Here is an 18,542-nt window from a genome sequence, read left to right on the forward strand (position 1 = left end):
CATCAAGTCAATTTCTTATCAAATAGCAAGAATACTAAGAGCCCATAACATCAGAGTGGTCTTCAAACCAACCACCAACATCAGACAAGTTTTAGGATCCCCAAAAGATAAAGTGTCGTTCTACAAATATCCAGGAGTATATTACATTCCCTGTTCCTGTGGTCTTGCCTACATCGGACAAACTTCACGAAGTTTAGAAATTAGACAAAAAGAACATGTTGGTGATGTAAACCACAACAGAAGCATCTCTTCCGGCTTAGCACATCATTTCTGTATGTCTAACCACACGATAGATTGGCAAAACAGCTCCATGCCATATCTCGATGACGATTACAGGCAATGTTTATTTAAGGAAGCCACAATAGTGTCAATAGATGGTGGAAACCTCAACAGAAATCAGGATGTAATTCTAAACAGTTTGTGGAAAAACTTGATCCTCTCTCTCAATCAATCTGAACTACAGCCAGCAAGTAATCACATTACACGTCTACAACGCATGCATGATAATGAATAAGAACAATAAGTCCTCTCTGTCACGCGAAACGTGTACCCATAGCTACTAGTTGGTTTACAACGTTTTTTATGTTCCTTTCAATTTGCATTTACTAGTTTTCATATCTCCGTAAACGCCTTGAAAAAGCCAGACAGTTTGCTAGCGAAACTGGTAGGTTTTAATATAAGTTTTATTGTAAACTGGTCTGTATTAATAAAATTGTATTTCTATTTCTTCAAATGTAATATGTATTGAGTTATTGAACTTACTGATATTTTGAAGTAAAGTACTAAAATGCTTTAAGACTGAGAATGTGAATGAAAGGTAGAGGTTTAACATTAGATTTGATGATCAATTTAACTTGTATGGCATTACTAATTGAATTTAATAAATGTTTTGATTCTTTAATTATATGTGTTTCTGATCATGATGACTGAACCTTCATAAAACATCGAACCTAAGAACGTGTGTGTGTGTATGCAGGAATACCCCAATTGAAAGTAAGGGCACGACTGCAAATAAGAGTAAAATTATGCCAGAGAGCCCAGGTTTCTAGGAATTTAATTTATATTGTTAGTGGCACCTGATATTCTATAATTAACCTAAAGGCAGTGTCTATCTCTAACTTTAAGGCTCAGGCTGGCGCAGAAAAAAAATAAATTTGCCTGAGTGATCAGGATAATTTATAGAATTCAGGGAATGTTTAAACTTCTGGTGGCCGTTAAAGGTTAAGTTACATAAGAAGGAGCATAAGAGAAGCAAGATATAAGACTTAGTTTATTATTAAAGTGGAACGCATAACAATGACGCAACCTACTTAACGTGGAGATATATGCGATAGAATTTGATATTTGCGACTGTAATAATAAAGGCTAAAATTGAATAAGTTGTCCCGATATATCAATGAAAGATACAAGATACACATTAAAGAAAGAAGGGACGACGTGACAAGACCAGCTAACTCACCTTCACTTGAAAAGTTCTAAGGTTCTTCACATCTTAAAAATTTGAATGTGGGTCTTTTTGAAGACAAAATTTGGATGCACGAGGGTGGCCTGAAAAGTTCTTGGCCTAACAATGAAAAAACGAATTTATAATTTCAAAATTATTTTTATTTTTCAACATAATCTCCATTAAGACAAATACATTTATTCCAGCGATGCTCCAGCGCCATTATGCCGTCCCTCTAGTAGTTCTCAGTAAGATCTGCAAAATACTCCTCTATAGCTGCAATCACCTCTTGATTCAAAGAAAAATGCTGACCAGCAAGGAAGAATTTTAGTTTTGGGAAGAGATAGAAGTCAGAGGGAGCCAAATCTGCGGAATAGGGTGAATGTTCCAACAATTCATAGTGAAGATCCCTTAATTTTCCCATTGCCAAAACACCTTTGTGGGCATGTGCATTGTCCTGATGAAAGATGATTTTTTCTTCTGCAAACCAGGTCTTTTCTCACGAATTTTTTCATTTAGTCTAGTTAAAAGATTGGAATAATATTCCCCGGTTATTGTTTTACCCTTTTCAAGATAATTAATACACAAAATGCCTTTAGCATCCCAAAACACAGATGCCATGATCTTTCCTGCTGATGGAACCGACTTTGTCTCCTTTGGAGCTGAACAACTGGCTTCTGTCCACTGTTTTGATAGCTGCTTGGATTCTGGTGTGTAATGGTGATTCCAAGTCTCATCCATAGTAATAAATCGACACACAAAATTCAGTTTTATTCTTGTGAAAACGCTCCAAGCACAGTTCAGAGATTTTCATGTGAGTGCATTTTTGATCTGCCGTGAGCAAGTGCAGCACCCACCTTGCACAAAGCTTTTTCATATGCAATTCTTCATGCAAAATATATCCTACACATTCTTTTGAAATGCCTATAGTCTCAGCAATTTCATGCACTTTGACTCGCCTGTCATCCAATACCATATTGTGCACTTGATCAATGATTTCTGGTGTTGTTACACTTTTTCAACGTCTTCACATGGATCATCTTCAAGACTGGTACGGTCATGTTTAAACTTGGCAGCCCATTTCTTAATTGTCGAAAACGAAGGAGAAGAGTGCCCATAAACTTTTATGAACTTCAAATGAATTTCTTTTGCTGTTAAACCTTCTTTTACAAAGAATTTTATAACTGCACAATACTCAATTTTATCCATTTCAAGGGATACAGACAACACTTTTGCTTCAACAGCTGTATAAAACAAACTACTTGATAGAATGACTTGCAATTTCACATGGATGCTTATGACAGATGTACCAACTTAGAAAAAAAAATCTTGCTGATAGTGTTGCCATCTATAGTCAAGGCCAAGAACTTTTCAGACCACCCTCGTAGGTCTTTTTGATTGAGCTAGAAACTTAAGATCAATATATATTAATTATGCTGGATATCGTGTTCAAATTAAATGTGGTTTGGAAGCAATTTTTATAAATTTTTAACACAAATGCTGGAAAAAAATTACCAAAGAATGTTAATTTATTAAATGCCTAGTTGTGAAAGATTAGAAACTTTACATGCCATATGAAGACATTTTGAATGCAAGTTATAAAATGCTAGAGTCAGAACTTCAAAAATTAGATTACATCTTAGATGGTTAATAGAAAATACTTTACCAATTCATCCTTAGTATGTATTGCAAAAACAAATGCAGTTTCTATAATAAGATTCTAAGATTTTACTTCTGCTGCTGTTTGGAATTATGGCAAAAGCAGCCATGGTTATGTTCTTCTGGCAGTTTGTCTGTTTAGGATGAAAAACCCATTTCAAGGAGGAAAAATCTTTCCACCTTTGTAAGAGACCAGCTAGGAGAGGTAGTATCACTTCTTTCCTTAGTTTTACATTCAACTGTAAACAACTGGGATTCATCACCTCTGACATAAGAGAAATATTTTTTGATTAAAATGCTTGCCACTTTCTTCGGTTAACCTCCTGGAAACAAGCTACTTTTCCATTAGTTGTTTCACCCTGAATCAAATCTAGTACAAAACACAAATCTACTTTCATAATGACTGGTTTTCATCCTAGCAGCCAAAACAGCTGCTAGGCATATGAAAAATTAGCTACTGATCTCTTATGATAACTCTTCCACAGCTAGTGGAGTAGTCACTATTAGAAAGCTAACTTGCCATCCATATTAATAGTAGCTATGCAAGATTTTCAATCAATGCATTTTCTTCAAGGAAGTTGGCTTCTTACAAGTTGGAAAGCAGTTTCAAGTCAATATCTTTTAAGGATTATCCTATCCTTCTCATCTGTCTAGGATGGTTGAGTCCCCTCCTAATGATAGGTTACTGGCAAAATAATGCAGCTAATTCGCCGCTCTTCTGCTGCATTCCCTAAGGGTGATATTCATGACTGTAATCCATGTGTGTTTAAGAGGGCCAGTTTGCCTGCTTGCGGGATGAAAAACCCCAGATAAACTGGGAGGAGGGGGCCCTGCTGTCCATGCCCAAGACTGGCTAACTTGGCTTTGGTTGAGGATGATCCTTGGGCTCATCATGTCATCGATGGGAATCGAACCTAGGACATTCCTTTCCCAGGCATGTGGTTGCGAAGCGCATAGCCACTAGGCTAACTGCACGGATTTTTAAGGATTATTTTCATTCTAATGACACAAATCACGGATGTGACATTCTTTACAAGGATGTAAAGAATATCACAATGATTTATCCTTTCATTGTTTATCCATGTCCCTAAAATATCAATAATGCCTTAAATAAATTAAGTAAAAAGCCAATGACATTATACAAGGGATACTCCTAAAGAAAAATAGGCAAAATAGCCATAAAAATTAATAGTTTTATTTTTATTTATTTACAAATAAAGTATCACTATTCAATAAAACTTTGAGGACCATAAATTTGTCACAACATCATGATAGTTCTTACAAAAATGATAAACGAGTAAATGAATATTTTTTATGATATATATTAAATGATATTGTACGTAAATAATTATAAAAGCCTGCTAGCACATAAAGGCAGAAGAGAAAGATTGGATGGTCACAAAGAAAATCATTAAAGGCTCAGTAGACAAAGTATTCAGGATATACAAAATCACAAGCTAATAAGTATGGATTAGAAGTGAGGTAATAAAGCAAGGATAAAAAAAATGGCTGCAGAAGGAAATGAACAATAACAGAAAATAAGGAATAAGATTAAGGAAGACTGAGGGGAAAAAATAAACCTTAAAAAACTAGATAGAAAGAACATGTAAAGGAATAACTACTGCATATATCTGTGATCACAAAGCAACTAAGGGAACTAAAGACCTCTAAAATGTACCACTGGACAGAATATTACTGGAAGTGAATTGAAAAAAGTCAATGAAGAAATCTTGTGCAAAATTATAAGAGTGGAATATTGAAGATAATCATAAGAAGGAAGATGAAATCCCTGGGGCGTTGAACATGGATTATACACATATTAGAATGGTAAAAGGGAAGACTGTGAGGAAAAGAAGAGATAATCCAGGCTGGAAGAAGAAATTCACCATAATGAGGACTTTTCCTTAAAATGATGATGATATTGGCTCTCAAGTTTTTTTATTTTTTTATTTGGCCTTTAGCTTTTAAATATATTCATCTGGTGTCTATTTCTCATGTTAGAGATGACTGAAAGAACCTATAAGGTTGATCAGATGAGTGCCAATGTGGTAACTGCAAAAACAAAATGCAATTGAAATCTGGTGCAATATAGAAATGCAAAAGTAAAGTACAACATACTTGGAAGTCACCTGCATAAACAAGGCCTGCGTACTCAACTGAGTAATCAGGGTTGGATCGAGAAATTAGCTACCAAAGTGCAATAAAATTAAAATCAACTTATGGGCTCCTGGAGAGCTAGGCTTACTACACAAGGAGATGAAGTGATAATGATATGACACCCCATAACCTTGAACAGCACAGCAGTTCAAGTCTTTTTACCCACTTCAGAAAGTACTGAAGAAGAAATAGTTATTCTATAGCAACTTGGAAATAACCTTGAAATCATTACCAAAGAAAAATATACTAATCATTGCAGGAGATTGGAATGCAAAGATTAGAAAGTGCAACAAAGGAAGGGGAAAGAATAATAGGCAAATATGAATATGAAGAAAGCAATGGAAATGGAGAAAGAATGCTTGAATTTGCCTTGAAGCATGATATGGTAATTTTCAACACACAATTCTAACAAAAAGACTGCAGGAAGTGGAGAAATTAAGAACATCCTAGACAGGATACCTGTTAGCAAGAGATGGGCCAAATCAGTTCAGCAGTGTCGAACATTTTAATGAGCAGAAATGGAATTGGATCATTGCATAGTGATTACTATAAGTTGAGATTAAAGTGACAAGTGAAGGCACAGTTTCATTCCGAGAGATATGAGGACACTGAGTGAGGAAATTACCCAGAAAGTGTATAGGAAGGTGCTCAAGGAAGAACTGAAATCCATTACAGAAAAGGAACTGGAGGACAGAAACAACAAAGTGGTATTTGGAACAAGAGAGCAGTGGAAAAAACGGTCCCAGAGACAGAAAAGCCAAGAAGAGGTGAATTTCATAGGAGACATTAAAGATAATTCAAGAAAAAAGGAGCATTACAGATTAGGATGGAGATCTCTGCAGAAATGGAAGTACAGCATAGAGTAAAAAGAGACAAATCAGAATAGCAAGAGGAACAGTGTATGGAGTTTGGTGCATATGAGGAAAAGAGAATATATGATAGAGACTTTCAAGTTAATTAAGGGATTCTACCAGATTAATACAGAAAGAATTATAAAAAGAGTCGATGTTATGATAGGAAGAATGAGAGACTATCCCTGGAAGTTGTATAAAGATGTGGTGAAGAAGGATGTCAGGAGCAGATTTTTTATGTGGAGAGTAATTGTTAGTAAGTGGAATGCATTGTCGAGGTGCATTGAATACAGGAAATATAAATAAATTTAAAGCTCAACATGATAGACATGTTGTTGGTGTTCAGTGGGCCTCCTATGTTATGTCTATTGACTCCATGGAGGGTTACTGAAATAATAATATCAATAAATACTATGGTGAATACAGAACAAGTATATATGATATCAGAAACATCAACAAGAAATGAAGTACAAAACAGAGAACCATGAAAGATGAAAAATGTGAAATCTTGATAAACAGAAGAAATGGGGGGGGGGGGAGAGATGGACAAGATACTGCTCAGTTATATATAAGACATAGGAAGAGGGTGAGGTTCAAAAGAAGTTAATTGATGAATTGAGGGAAATAACAACAAGCACAGAGGGAGAAACAGATGCTGAGGGATGAGGTTGTAAAGGCTGTAAATATCGAAAAATCATAAAAGCCCTGATGAAATCACTGGAGAGATGTTGAAACATGGTGGAAATGATCATAGATGAACTATACTGTAACATGGCATGGGACAAAGGCAAAACACCAAAAGAATGGGCAAGATCAATCCTAATACCCATTCAGAAAAAGGGAAACAAAATGGACTGAAAAAACTACAGAACGATTGTCCTAACAAGTTACGCAAGAAAAGTACTTATGATGATATTAATGGAAAGAATAAGGAAACAAATGGAAGAAAAGCAAGCAGGATTTAGAAGAGATAGAAGTACTGTGCACCAAATATTAGCATCAAGATTAATTGTAGAGGAAGCTGTACATACAAATAAAAATATTTGTATGTATAGCTCATATAAACCTGATATGTCTCTTGCAGAACATCGATGATAAACTTCCTGCAGAAAAATAGGAAGATGGTTCTGGACAAAGAGGCATGAGACAAGAAGTTTGATATCCCAAGAATCGTGATAATACTTTTGGAACAATGGATTCATAGAGGATAATATAAGAAGAATTTCGATTCAAGGCACAAAAATAAACAATTTATGATTTGCAGATGTCATAGTCATTACAGAAGAAAATGAAGAGGAACTAGAAGGAACAGTGCTGAAGTGAAAAAGGAAAGAGATACGGATTGAAAATGAACTTCGATAAGACAAAAACAATGATATTAAAAGAAAGTTAAGAAGATGGTTGGAAGAGGTTAAGAACTTCACATACCTAGAGAGCAACACGATGCAAGATTTAGACTATAAAAAAGAGAAAAGCAAAAGTAAACTTACAGGCATTGGACACGATATGCAAAGGTAAATGAGTGAGCCTTCCCATAAAGCTGAGACCACTGGAAACATGCATATTCACAAGTGCTCGCAATGACTGTGAGACATGGCTAATGGTCAAAGACTGAGACGAATATTATATTGGCTTTCAAAAGAAAACATGTTACTATAGAAAGACTGGATGGGTGCAAATAAAAACTGTATCGCAAAGTAAACTGCAAAGAGAATCTAATGAAAATAATTTAAATGAAATTAACAGTTTTTGAACATATCTGCAGAATAGACAACAGAAAGATCAAACCCTAATGCTTGATGCAATGGTCAGTATAAATAGAAGAGGATGGCAAAGGTGACAAAAGTTAAGGCAAGAATCAGTAGATGATGTGAAACAGTGGTTTGGAAGGAGTTTACAGGATTTGCATCACCTGGCAATGGAGAGAAAGAAAGGGCAAAGAATGGTGAAACAAGCATCAGACAACAACGGACATTGGACCCATGGGCAATGATGATGACTTTGTCCACTGGTGGCTAATCAAAGTGCTCAGGGCTGGCAGAAAAGAATTCAAGATTCCAAGATGACCAAGGAATATCAACATCAACACAGACATTCATTCTTATGAACTGGTGAGGTAGGAATGCTTTTCAGCCCTTAATTCACTAAAGCAAACCTAGCATCACAATGAATGCATTCTGCAATCTCTACAGGTCTGTTATGGTGAGTATTTATACCACACAGTAATTCTCTTAGTGTTAATGATTTTGCATAGCAAACTAGTTTATATGACTGTGCCCATCCTCTGATGAATTTTCATTATTCATTAAAAAATGATGAATGACAGTGAAATGCCTTTTTTTTTTGATAAAGATTATTCTCTCAAAGTGTGATCACAATTAATTCCACAAACCAAACTCTAGAAGTTCCAATTATGTGATATGAGAGATTAAATGAATACTGATTTTTGTTTAAGCTATGCAAATATTTGACTGCTGTTAGTGTCTCTGTAAAATGCAAAAGATTATTGTCCTGCTGAAATATAACTGGTTTCAAAAAACTTATTTTGATGAACTCCTTTTTCAGATATTTAATGAAGAACTTTCGATAAATCTACCAAAGGATTCCAAACCATTGCATTTTAAATTTCAGAATGGTGTCACTCTCTGCCACCTTAAATTTATGAATAAAAAAGGTAAATTAATTTACCTTTTTTTAGATAAATTAATTAACCATTTAAAGGGAATTTAAAGAGAAAGGTGACCTGCTGGCCCATGAACAGTATAAAGCACAGGCCAGAAGGGTAACGAGTGTGGCAAGAAATGCAAAAGCGGATTATGAAAGGAAATTAGCCATGCAAGCTAAAGAGAATCCCAAACAGTTTTTTCGATATGCTGCAAGTAAAATTAAAAATGTATACAGCAGAATGATTTTAAGGAATGCCGATAGTAGGGAGGTAACTGAATCAGTTGATATAGTGGAATTACTGAGCGAGCACTTTGCAAGAGTATATCATCCAGGTGGTGATACTGCAGGAATGAAGGAACCAATAGCTTATACGGGAATTGAGGTGAATGGTATATTACAAAACCTTAATGTGAATACATCTGTGGGATTGGATGGTATACCAGCTGGGGTCTTACGTGAAACAACTAAAGAATTGTCAATGCTCTTGACCATTTTGTTTAATTTGAGTCTCGAGGAGGTGGAAAGAGGGGAAAATAGTTCCAATGCATAAAGGAGGTTCCAAGACCTCCTTTATGCATCAGGAGTCAAGGTTTTGGAGAAAGTAGTCAAGAGAAAAATACAGGAATGGATAAATGAAATGGGATACTCTATGGGTGACATCATGTTTTTGTGAAGGGTAGATCATGCCTCACTAACTTGCTCACGATTTATAACACAGTGACGGCTGAACTGGATAAGGGTAATGGGTATACAGTGATACTGCTGGACCTTGCTAAGGCCTTTGACAGGATACCACATGGAATTCTAATCAGTAAACTGCAGCATATGGGGATGGATATAGGGTTGGTGAGATGGATAGGAGGGTGGTTGATGGAGAGATATCAGAGAGTAGTTTATTCAGGGGTAGAGTCCAAAAGGCGACCTGTGATCAGTGGTGTGCCGCAAGGTTCTTGGACTACTGCTGTTTAATTTGTTCATTAACGATATAGGAAAGGGTCTGAGAGGAACTGTTCATTTGTTTGCTGATGATGCAAAGTTGGGTAGAGCAATAGTGAATGCACATGATGTCAAAATTTTGCAGGATGATTTGGATAGATTGGAGGACTGGGCTAAGGAGAATGGATGTCAATTTAATGTGGCAAAGTATAAGGTTATACATTTTGGGCTGAAAAGATTAGCAGCAGTATACCACATTGGTGGAACTGTACTCCAGGAGATTGACGAGGCCAGGGATTTAGGAGTTGAAGTTTAGGGGGGGGGGGGCACATTACAAAAGTGGCTAAATCAGCTCATAATCACTTCGTTACTGAAGAATACTTTGACAAGCAAGTTATTGTTCTTCTGTATCGATCATCAATCTCCTGGAAACTCCAGGAGATTGACGAGGCCAGGGATTTGGTGGTGTTGGTGGATAGGGAGTTGAAGTTTAGGGAGGCACATTGCAAAAGTGGCTAAATCAGCTCATAATCACTTGGTTACTGAAGAATACTTTGACGAGCAGGGACAAGCAAGTTATTGTTCTTCTGTATCGAGCCTTAATAAGATCTCCTTCTTGACTACTGTGCCCAGATCTGGGTGCTAGGGTTTCTTCTTGATGGGGAGGAGATGGAGAGGATCCAGAGGTGAATGACCAAGATGATAGCAGGTCTATGGAATGAACCTTATGAGAACAGGTTTAAGATTTGTGGGTTGCAGAAATTGGTTGATAGGCAGAAAAGGGGTGATATGATCGAGACATTCAAATTACTGAAGGGTTTCTATAAGATTAATTCAGAAGATATTTTTCAGAACAGGACTGGTGATGGGAGGACTAGGGGCCATCCATGGAAATTGAGCAAGAGTGTGGTTAGCAAGGATGTTAGAACTAGGTTTTTACTTGGACAGTGGTGAATGAGTGGAATAAGCTGCCAGAGTCTGTTGTGGGTGCATGACTGTGAATGAATTCAAGGCAAAGTATGATAGTACTGTGTGGATGTTAGTTGTTCTTGACATAATGTTTAGGGCCTCCCTCAATGAGTCTAAGGACTCCTTGGAGTTGCCCATAATACTACTAATAATAATTTTAAATACACACAGCTGTTAGTAGCATATTTGCCACTAACAGATGTGCTCTAACTTTAACTAATGACTTCACCTAACTTTAATACTAGAGATTTAATTCATTGAAAAGGTTTAATCTTTTAACAAAAATTGGCATTTAATATTTTATGTATATCAATAAAAATATTCACTCACCTGATTAAGAACAAAATTGAACTGTGCATCAGCCTGATCCATTTTATCTCCTTCCAGAAAACAGAAGTAAGCACGCCCCAGAAGATGATGCTATAATTTTAAATAAAACTTTACTAATTTTTGTATACATAAATATATATATAAGATGTTATTTATTATAATAATTTTAACACATTCATGCCAGGTAAGGACAAACTGTCTTTGTGATGTATTTGATCATGGAGCAGGACACCAAAATTTGTTGTGGACTTTTTGTTTGTTGAACAGGTTTGCTTGCAATAATTCAAATGAAATCAAACCAGCATGAGAGTGGGAGGAAGAATGTGTTTGTTTCAAGATATATTAGAAACCAGTAATTAAGAGGAATCCTATAGTTTTGTGAACCAACATTAATTATACAAGAACTATACAAAAATGATTGGCACACATAACAGAAAGAATGTCACCATCATGACCTGACCTGCACCTTCAAAGGCGCTACTATGACAGTACTACATGATTAAGTTTACATTACTACTACTCTCATATCAACAACTTTCATTATTTATCAGCACTCCAATAATATCATATCTAACTTTTCAGTTTTCTTAAGCACTTCTCACTGAATCAATTCACCTTGATCTGGGTCTCTTTGACTAACATCCTGGCATAAAGCAGCTGCTTTGCTAGTCTTTCCTATCATGTTTAGGTTACCATACCACCTTAGATTAGCCCTGCTCCCACATTCTCGAATGCTAACAACGATAAGTTCCCTCCTAATATCTTCATTTCTAACATTATTCTGCCATTGATGCCATCTGTTTAGATTTCTAATTTTTTCCTCATAACTGTAATATTTGTGGTCTAATCTTTAATCAAGTACTTTATTCAAACTGATTGGTACACTGTCTTGTACACTGCTAGTTTTGTGTTTTGGCTAATTTCTCTGTCTCATTCCATATGCTTCTCCACCATACCAGCTTGGCTTATTCTGTTGTCTGTTTTCATATTTAATTTGTCATCCTCACTAAAAACTGTGCTTAAATAGATGAAATGCTTTATTTGTTCTATAGGTTCTCCATTCAGAATGCAGCTGATGTTTTCTATATTCCTGCCTATTTTCATAGTTTTGGTCTTTTTATTGATTTTCATGCCAAAATTTGTTACACATGCTGTTCAATTTAGTTCAATTATGGAGCAGCTAAAAAGGGGGGGGACATTGAGGGCAAAATGGTCTTCGTCACATAGAGGTCACTCAGTTTTTTGGGGGGAGAAGGTCAGTCATCACAGCGGGAGTTCGTCGGGGAAGGTCGGTCGTAGGTAGCCAGAGGACCGCTAAAGAGGAGAGAGGCTGTTATCGATGGTCATCGCTGGGCGATGAGCACGGTTTCGCCCAGTTTTCTGTTCTGGCTCCCGGTTCGTGTATGTCCCATCGATTCTAGGTCAAGGGACTTGTTCCAGCCAACAGACACCTGAAGATGTTAGGTGGATCATTTAAGCAGTAAAAGAAGTTTTATACACATGATTTCTGGACCTCCAGCCACCAAAGTGCCTGATGATTGCTGCCAGTAGAAGTGCGTGCCCTGTCGATGTCGAAAAGAGGTGCCTGTAAGTGAAAAGAAATAAAAATGGAATGAAATAGATGGTAACGATCTCAAGGATCTACCGATGAGGACTAAATGATTTAATACCAAGTAAGGTCTTCTATATATGATTAACTAAAGGCAAGAATTGTAGCAGAGAGTGCTCTATCGTATTTGTTTGTTAGTATTACTTCAGGACCGAAGGAAATTAGCTAAACATTGAGAATTTACCTGTTCGATTGTGAGATAAGATAGCGTTTATTGTTACCTATTGTTTAAACTTGCCTGTTACATAGCATTGTAGGTCATTTCTAATATATGAATTAAGTGTAGGAACAATCATTACCATAGTCTGTGTATGTAGCGAAAATTTGTTGAACTAGGTTGAATAGTTTAAGAATCAAGCTAAAGTTAATGAGAAATATGGAGTCAGAGTTATTTTGTGTGCCTAGTATTAACCTTTACTGTAACTTGATTAGTGTGAATAAATTGTTTTGTTTGTCAAATAATTTGCCTGATTCCTGCATACCAATGCATTGCTCATAAAAATCGAACCTATATGACCTAAGGGGATAGCTTGTCATGACTGTAGAATAGAAATAAAATTAAGTTGCTTGATATAGTGATAAGTGTTAGAAGTATTTCCGTGCTAAGCAAAGTGTTTTTCTTTCGGAAGGATATTTAAATTTTATCTGCGATTTCTGATGGCGCAGTCGAAATAAAAAATAAATTTTCAGAAATCAATACTGAAGAAATGTGCTTGCTGTTATAACAAAGGAATTCGGCTCTAGCCCGAAGCAAATTCCCAAGTTATAAAATAACGTGCACGTGAATAACATAGTTATAACCTTGAGAAGAGGGGAGGGTCGAAAGGTTAAGAAAGAGGATTAAATGTGACTAGATCAAGCAACGGATTATATACTAGGAGTTATGACTGTATAATAAGTAGATTAATTAAGTTAAAGTAAAGTAAATTCTAGAAGAGATAGAATATTAAAAACACACTTTGAATAAGGAACATTCAGTACAATAACGAAATTAATTTAATTTTATACTCCTGTTTGTTTTCCTGTTGAATATTTTCTACTACAAATGATAACTAATGCTGGGATTAAAAGGTCGTAATATATATATATAGTAAAACCAACTAGTTTCACAACATATGCTAATAGATAACGAAGAACAAAAAAATATACGGGGTGCTTTAGGGTCAAAGCTGTATAACTGAGAGGAGACCTCCACATAGCCTTTAAAGGAATGCGGAGAACCGACCAGGGCTTCTGACCTAATGTCCAATCCTCACCATCTCGTGGTGCACCCTGTTGGGTACCTACTTTGATACTAAACGGAGGAGGATGGGCAGGCAATTTGGGATTTAGCCAACCAAATTGTATTCTTATCGGTTAAACCAAAATAAAAAATGATGGTACAACATGACAAAATTTCATGCCGGCTGGGGCGTTGACCAGTTTGTTTTCACTAGGGAACCAGGGCGAACAGCGAAAAGTCAGCTACTGGAACAAATCTGAAAACAAACTCCAACTCAACATCACCAGAGTTAAAGATCGGTACTATCAACGTAAGAAGCCTGAATGGCAAAGAAATGGAGCTAGCTGAGGAATTCGATAAGTACCAGATCGACATAATAGGGGTGACTGAAACAAAAAAGACCAAAACTGGTGAGATCTTTCTAAGCAATAAATACAAAATGTTATATTCAGGCAATGACAATCAAGGAAAAGAAGGAGTAGCCATAGTATTCAACACAAAATACGAGGTTAATCTTCTTGAATGGCAGTCAGTCTCAAGCAGAGTAATGTGGGCAAATATGAGAATGGGGAACTGGACAATGAGGCTTATTTGTGCCTATGGTCCCACAGAAGGTTCTCCTAAGGTAGAAGTGGAAGATTTTTTTGAGGCTTTAGAAAAAGCAACTGACACAATGAAAAAGGAAAAGTTTGTCCTTGTTGGGGATCTAAATAGCAGAGTAGGAAATGATTGTGAGACATACAAAAATATTTTGGGAAAATTTGGAGAAAAGAGCAAAGCTAATAATAATGGCAAATATCTGTTGGATTTCTGCTCAGGACATGGACTGGTTATTACTAACACCATGTTCCAACATAAAAATGTGCACAAATTCACATGGAGAGAAGAGGCAAGGAATAAGAAAATTCTCATTGACTAAGTTATTGTTGATAGTGATGTTTTCTACCAGGTGCAGGACACCAGGGTGTACAGAGGATTTGAAATTTGAAGTGTTCACTATTTAGTCTTGAGCAGGATAAAATTGAATTTCATATTGAAAAGAATAACATGTAAGAAAGTTTTATAAAGCAAATAAAAGTTGAGCAGCTCTCAGATGTGAACTGTAGACTAAAATACACAAAGATTATTGAAGAAAAAATGAAAGAGTTTGAGAACAGGAATCAAACCTTGGAGATTCAGTGGCAAACTCTGAAGAAAACAATGATTGATTCTGCCAGAGAGGCATGTGGTGAGGTTGTGTGCAAAGGATAAAAAAATCAGAACTCCCTGGTGGACACAGGAAGTTAAAGAGGCAGTGAAGGAAAAGAAGAAAGCATATCAAAAGTTCCTGGCAAATAAGTCAGTTTTTACTCTTAGAGAATACAGAGACAAATGTAAGAAAGCTAAACAGTGTGTAAAACTAGCTAAACAAAAGTCATGGCAGGACTTTGGCAAGAATATAGAAAATAAATATCAAGAAGGTGGCAAAATATTCTGGAGGTTGTTGAAGAAGCTTAGGAATGGAGGAAAGAGTGCTGTAAAAGGAGTTAGAGATGATAAAGGTGACATGAAAACAGGAGAAAAAGATATCCTTGAAGTATGGAGTAATTACTTTGAAAAACTGCTAAATGAAACAAGCAGTGATGACAGCACACTGATAAAAAACACTGACCAGGCATGCAGTCAGGAATACATATCCATACTTGAAGTAGAAAAAGCCATCAAAGGCTTGAAATGTGGAAAGGCAGCAGGAGTAGATGATATTCGACCAGAAATGCTGAAGTATGGTGGTATAAAAGTCTTACAGTGGCTGCACTGCATAGTTCAGAAAGCCTGGACAGAGGGACGAATTCCCGATGATTGGAGTAGAGTTCTCATAGTACCCATATATAAAAAAGGGAAATAAAACTGAATGTGAGAATTACAGAGGTATTTCCCTACTGAGTGTTCCTGGCAAGATCTATGCCAGTATACTTGAGAAACGGTTGAGAAGAATTGTGGAAGAAAAGCTTGGTGAAGAACAAGCTGGATTCAGGCCAAATAGAGGCTGTCAGGATCGGATCAGATCTTCACTTTACGATAAATAGTCGAGAAAGCATGGGAATATAACAAAGATTTGTATTTAAGTTTTGTCGATTTGGAAAAGGCATATGACAAGGTGCCAAGAGAGAAGCTATTCAATACGCTGCAGTTATATGGTGTCAATGGGGCATTATATCAAGCAATACTTAATCGTTATTTGAGTTGTAAGTCAGCAGTTAGAATTGAAGGAAGTACAGGAAGATGGTTTAATGTTAAATCTGGTGTGAGACAAGGATGTACATTAACCCCTCTGTTATTCATTATCTATATGGATCACATTATGAAGGAAAGTGGTATTAAACCTGATATCAAAATTGGAGATGTTAATGTCAGCTCTTTGCTTTATGCAGATGATGTTATACTTCTAAATAAATCCGCTACAAGTCTGCAAGATTCTCTGACTAAATTGAATAGCTGTTGTAATAGATATGGTATGAAGGTCAGCAATAAAAAGACAAAGACAATGAAAATAGGCAGAATCATTGAAAATGTCAACTGTGCTGTGAATGGAGAACCTGTGGAACAAGTAAAACATTTCAGCTACTTAGACACAATTTTTACTGAAGATGGTAAATTAAATATAGAAATAGACAACAGAATCAGCAAAGCTGGTATGGTGGGAAGTCAATTGAATAAACTCATATGGAATAAGAGAGAAATTAGTCGAAACACTAAATTAGCTGTATACAAGACAGTGTTCAAACCAGTTTTAACTTATGGATCTGAGAGCTGGGTCAGAAGTAAAACACTTGACCAAAGACTAGAAACCGCAGATATGAGAGTCCTGAGAAAGATTAGAGGCGCGCACAGTTTCATCAATGGCAATATTATATTAAAAATGAGGATATTAGGAAAGAACTTGACATTGTCAGCATCCAGGAATGTGTTAGCAGAGCTAATCTCAGATGGTATGGTCACTTAAATAGAATGGGAGAGGAAAGATTAGCAAAACAAGTGTTCTCTGCCAGGTTGGCAGGAAAACGACCCAGAGGAAGACCAAGATATAGGTGGATTGATACGGTACAAAGTGCCTTAGACGATAGAAATATAAGATCTGATAATGTTGGAGTCTTGACAAGTAACACACTGATTTGGAGGAAAATTGTAGATAGGAAGTTAGTAATGATGTAATTTTTTCATGTAGTACTGTCATATCCTGTACACCCCTTGAGGGTACATAGCAGGAATTTGATGATGATGATGATGATGAAAAAATATACAATAAGCAGTAAACATGACCCATTACATAACTAAAACTGAAGTGTAGGCACAATCCGTTATTACATAAAAGTAAAAAAAAACAGAAACATGTGGAGCATGGAAACTGTCACGGGTTGGTCATTGTTCAGTAGGTAATGCATGACATTTGCCAGAAAATTAAAGTCTAATGTGTGGAAACATCTAATAAGTGACTTCCAAATATCACATAAAATCATTCCTTGGTTTCTGTTGGGTGGCCTTGTGAGTGGATAACCATCGTAGCCTCTTTGATGTTGTGGGCACCGAAGTTCTCTTGTAAGGTATGGACTCTTGTTCCATTCAATATTGTGGTGAATGTGGGAGAAGTCCTTAGATGTGCTTGAAAGATGTGCTCCACAATGGGCTTGAAAGTCACTCTTATTTCATGAGATTTCAGGATATTGGCAATTCTGAGAGAAAGTTTGCCAATACAGCATATGTGACAAAACTAGTTGGTTTCGCTATCTATGTTATAACTTATTAAACCCAGTGTTAGTTATCATTCATCACATTCAATTTTTGGTTGAAAACTCTACACTCATCACTTTCTACTACAGTTTTATCACTGCTTCTTTTGTTTAACAGTCATTCAAAGTAATTACTTCAGACATCTAGAATATCCTTACCTTCAGTTTTCATGTCAACTTTATCACCTTTGATTTCTTTTACAGTACCATCATCCATTTCTAAACTAAAAAGTTTAAACAGCCTCCAGAATATTATTGCCTTCCACCTGATATTTTTCTCTATATTCTTAACAAACTTTTCCAATAACTTTTGTTTAGTTACTTTTAAACAATGCTTAGAGCCTTTACATTTTTCTCTGTGTCTGTTCTTTTAGGTCATCTTTTGACTTATTTGCAGGAACTTTCAGTATGCTTTCTTCTTTTCCAGGACTGCTTCTTTAACTTCTGGTGTCCACCATGGAGTTCTTATTTTGCTATCCTTGCAGACAATTTCATTTCATGCCTCCCTAGCTGAATCAATCGATGCTTTCTTCAGAGTTTGCTACTGAAACTACAAGGTTTGGTTCTTGTTTTCAAACTGTTTCATTTTTTTTCCCTGAATGATATATTGATCTTTTCAATGTGATAATCAGTTTTATCCTACTTAAAACTAAGTGATAATCATTTCCAATTTCAAATCCTCTGCACACTCTTATATCCTGAACCAGCTGAAAATATCATTATCAACAATGATGTAGTCAATGAGGCTTTTCTTATTTCTTGTGTCTTCTCTCCATGTGAACATCTTTATGTTGGAATATGGTGTTAGTAACGGCTAGTCAATATCCTGAGCAGAAATCCAGCAGGTACTTACCATTATTATTAGCCTTGCTCTTTTCTCCAAATTTTTCCAGAATGTTCTCAGAAAGAATAGGTATGAATAGAAATACTT

General features: G+C 36.1%; 1 protein-coding gene across 1 annotated transcript in view; it reads right to left on the reverse strand.

The window, feature by feature from the left end:
- Positions 1–18,542, reverse strand: part of Ctr9 (RNA polymerase-associated protein Ctr9) — a 340,468-nt gene that overhangs the window by 285,191 nt on the left and 36,735 nt on the right. Inside the window, exon 4 of the mRNA XM_090393725.1 lies at positions 11,014–11,103. Within this exon, the coding sequence (XP_090249851.1) occupies positions 11,014–11,103 (90 nt within the window). The remainder of the gene's footprint in view (positions 1–11,013; positions 11,104–18,542) is intronic.

Source organism: Typopeltis vanoorti, chromosome 6 (assembly GCF_054136105.1).
Source record: "Typopeltis vanoorti isolate ZY-2024b chromosome 6, IOZ_Tvanoo_1.0, whole genome shotgun sequence".
Lineage (NCBI taxonomy): Eukaryota > Metazoa > Arthropoda > Arachnida > Uropygi > Thelyphonidae > Typopeltis > Typopeltis vanoorti.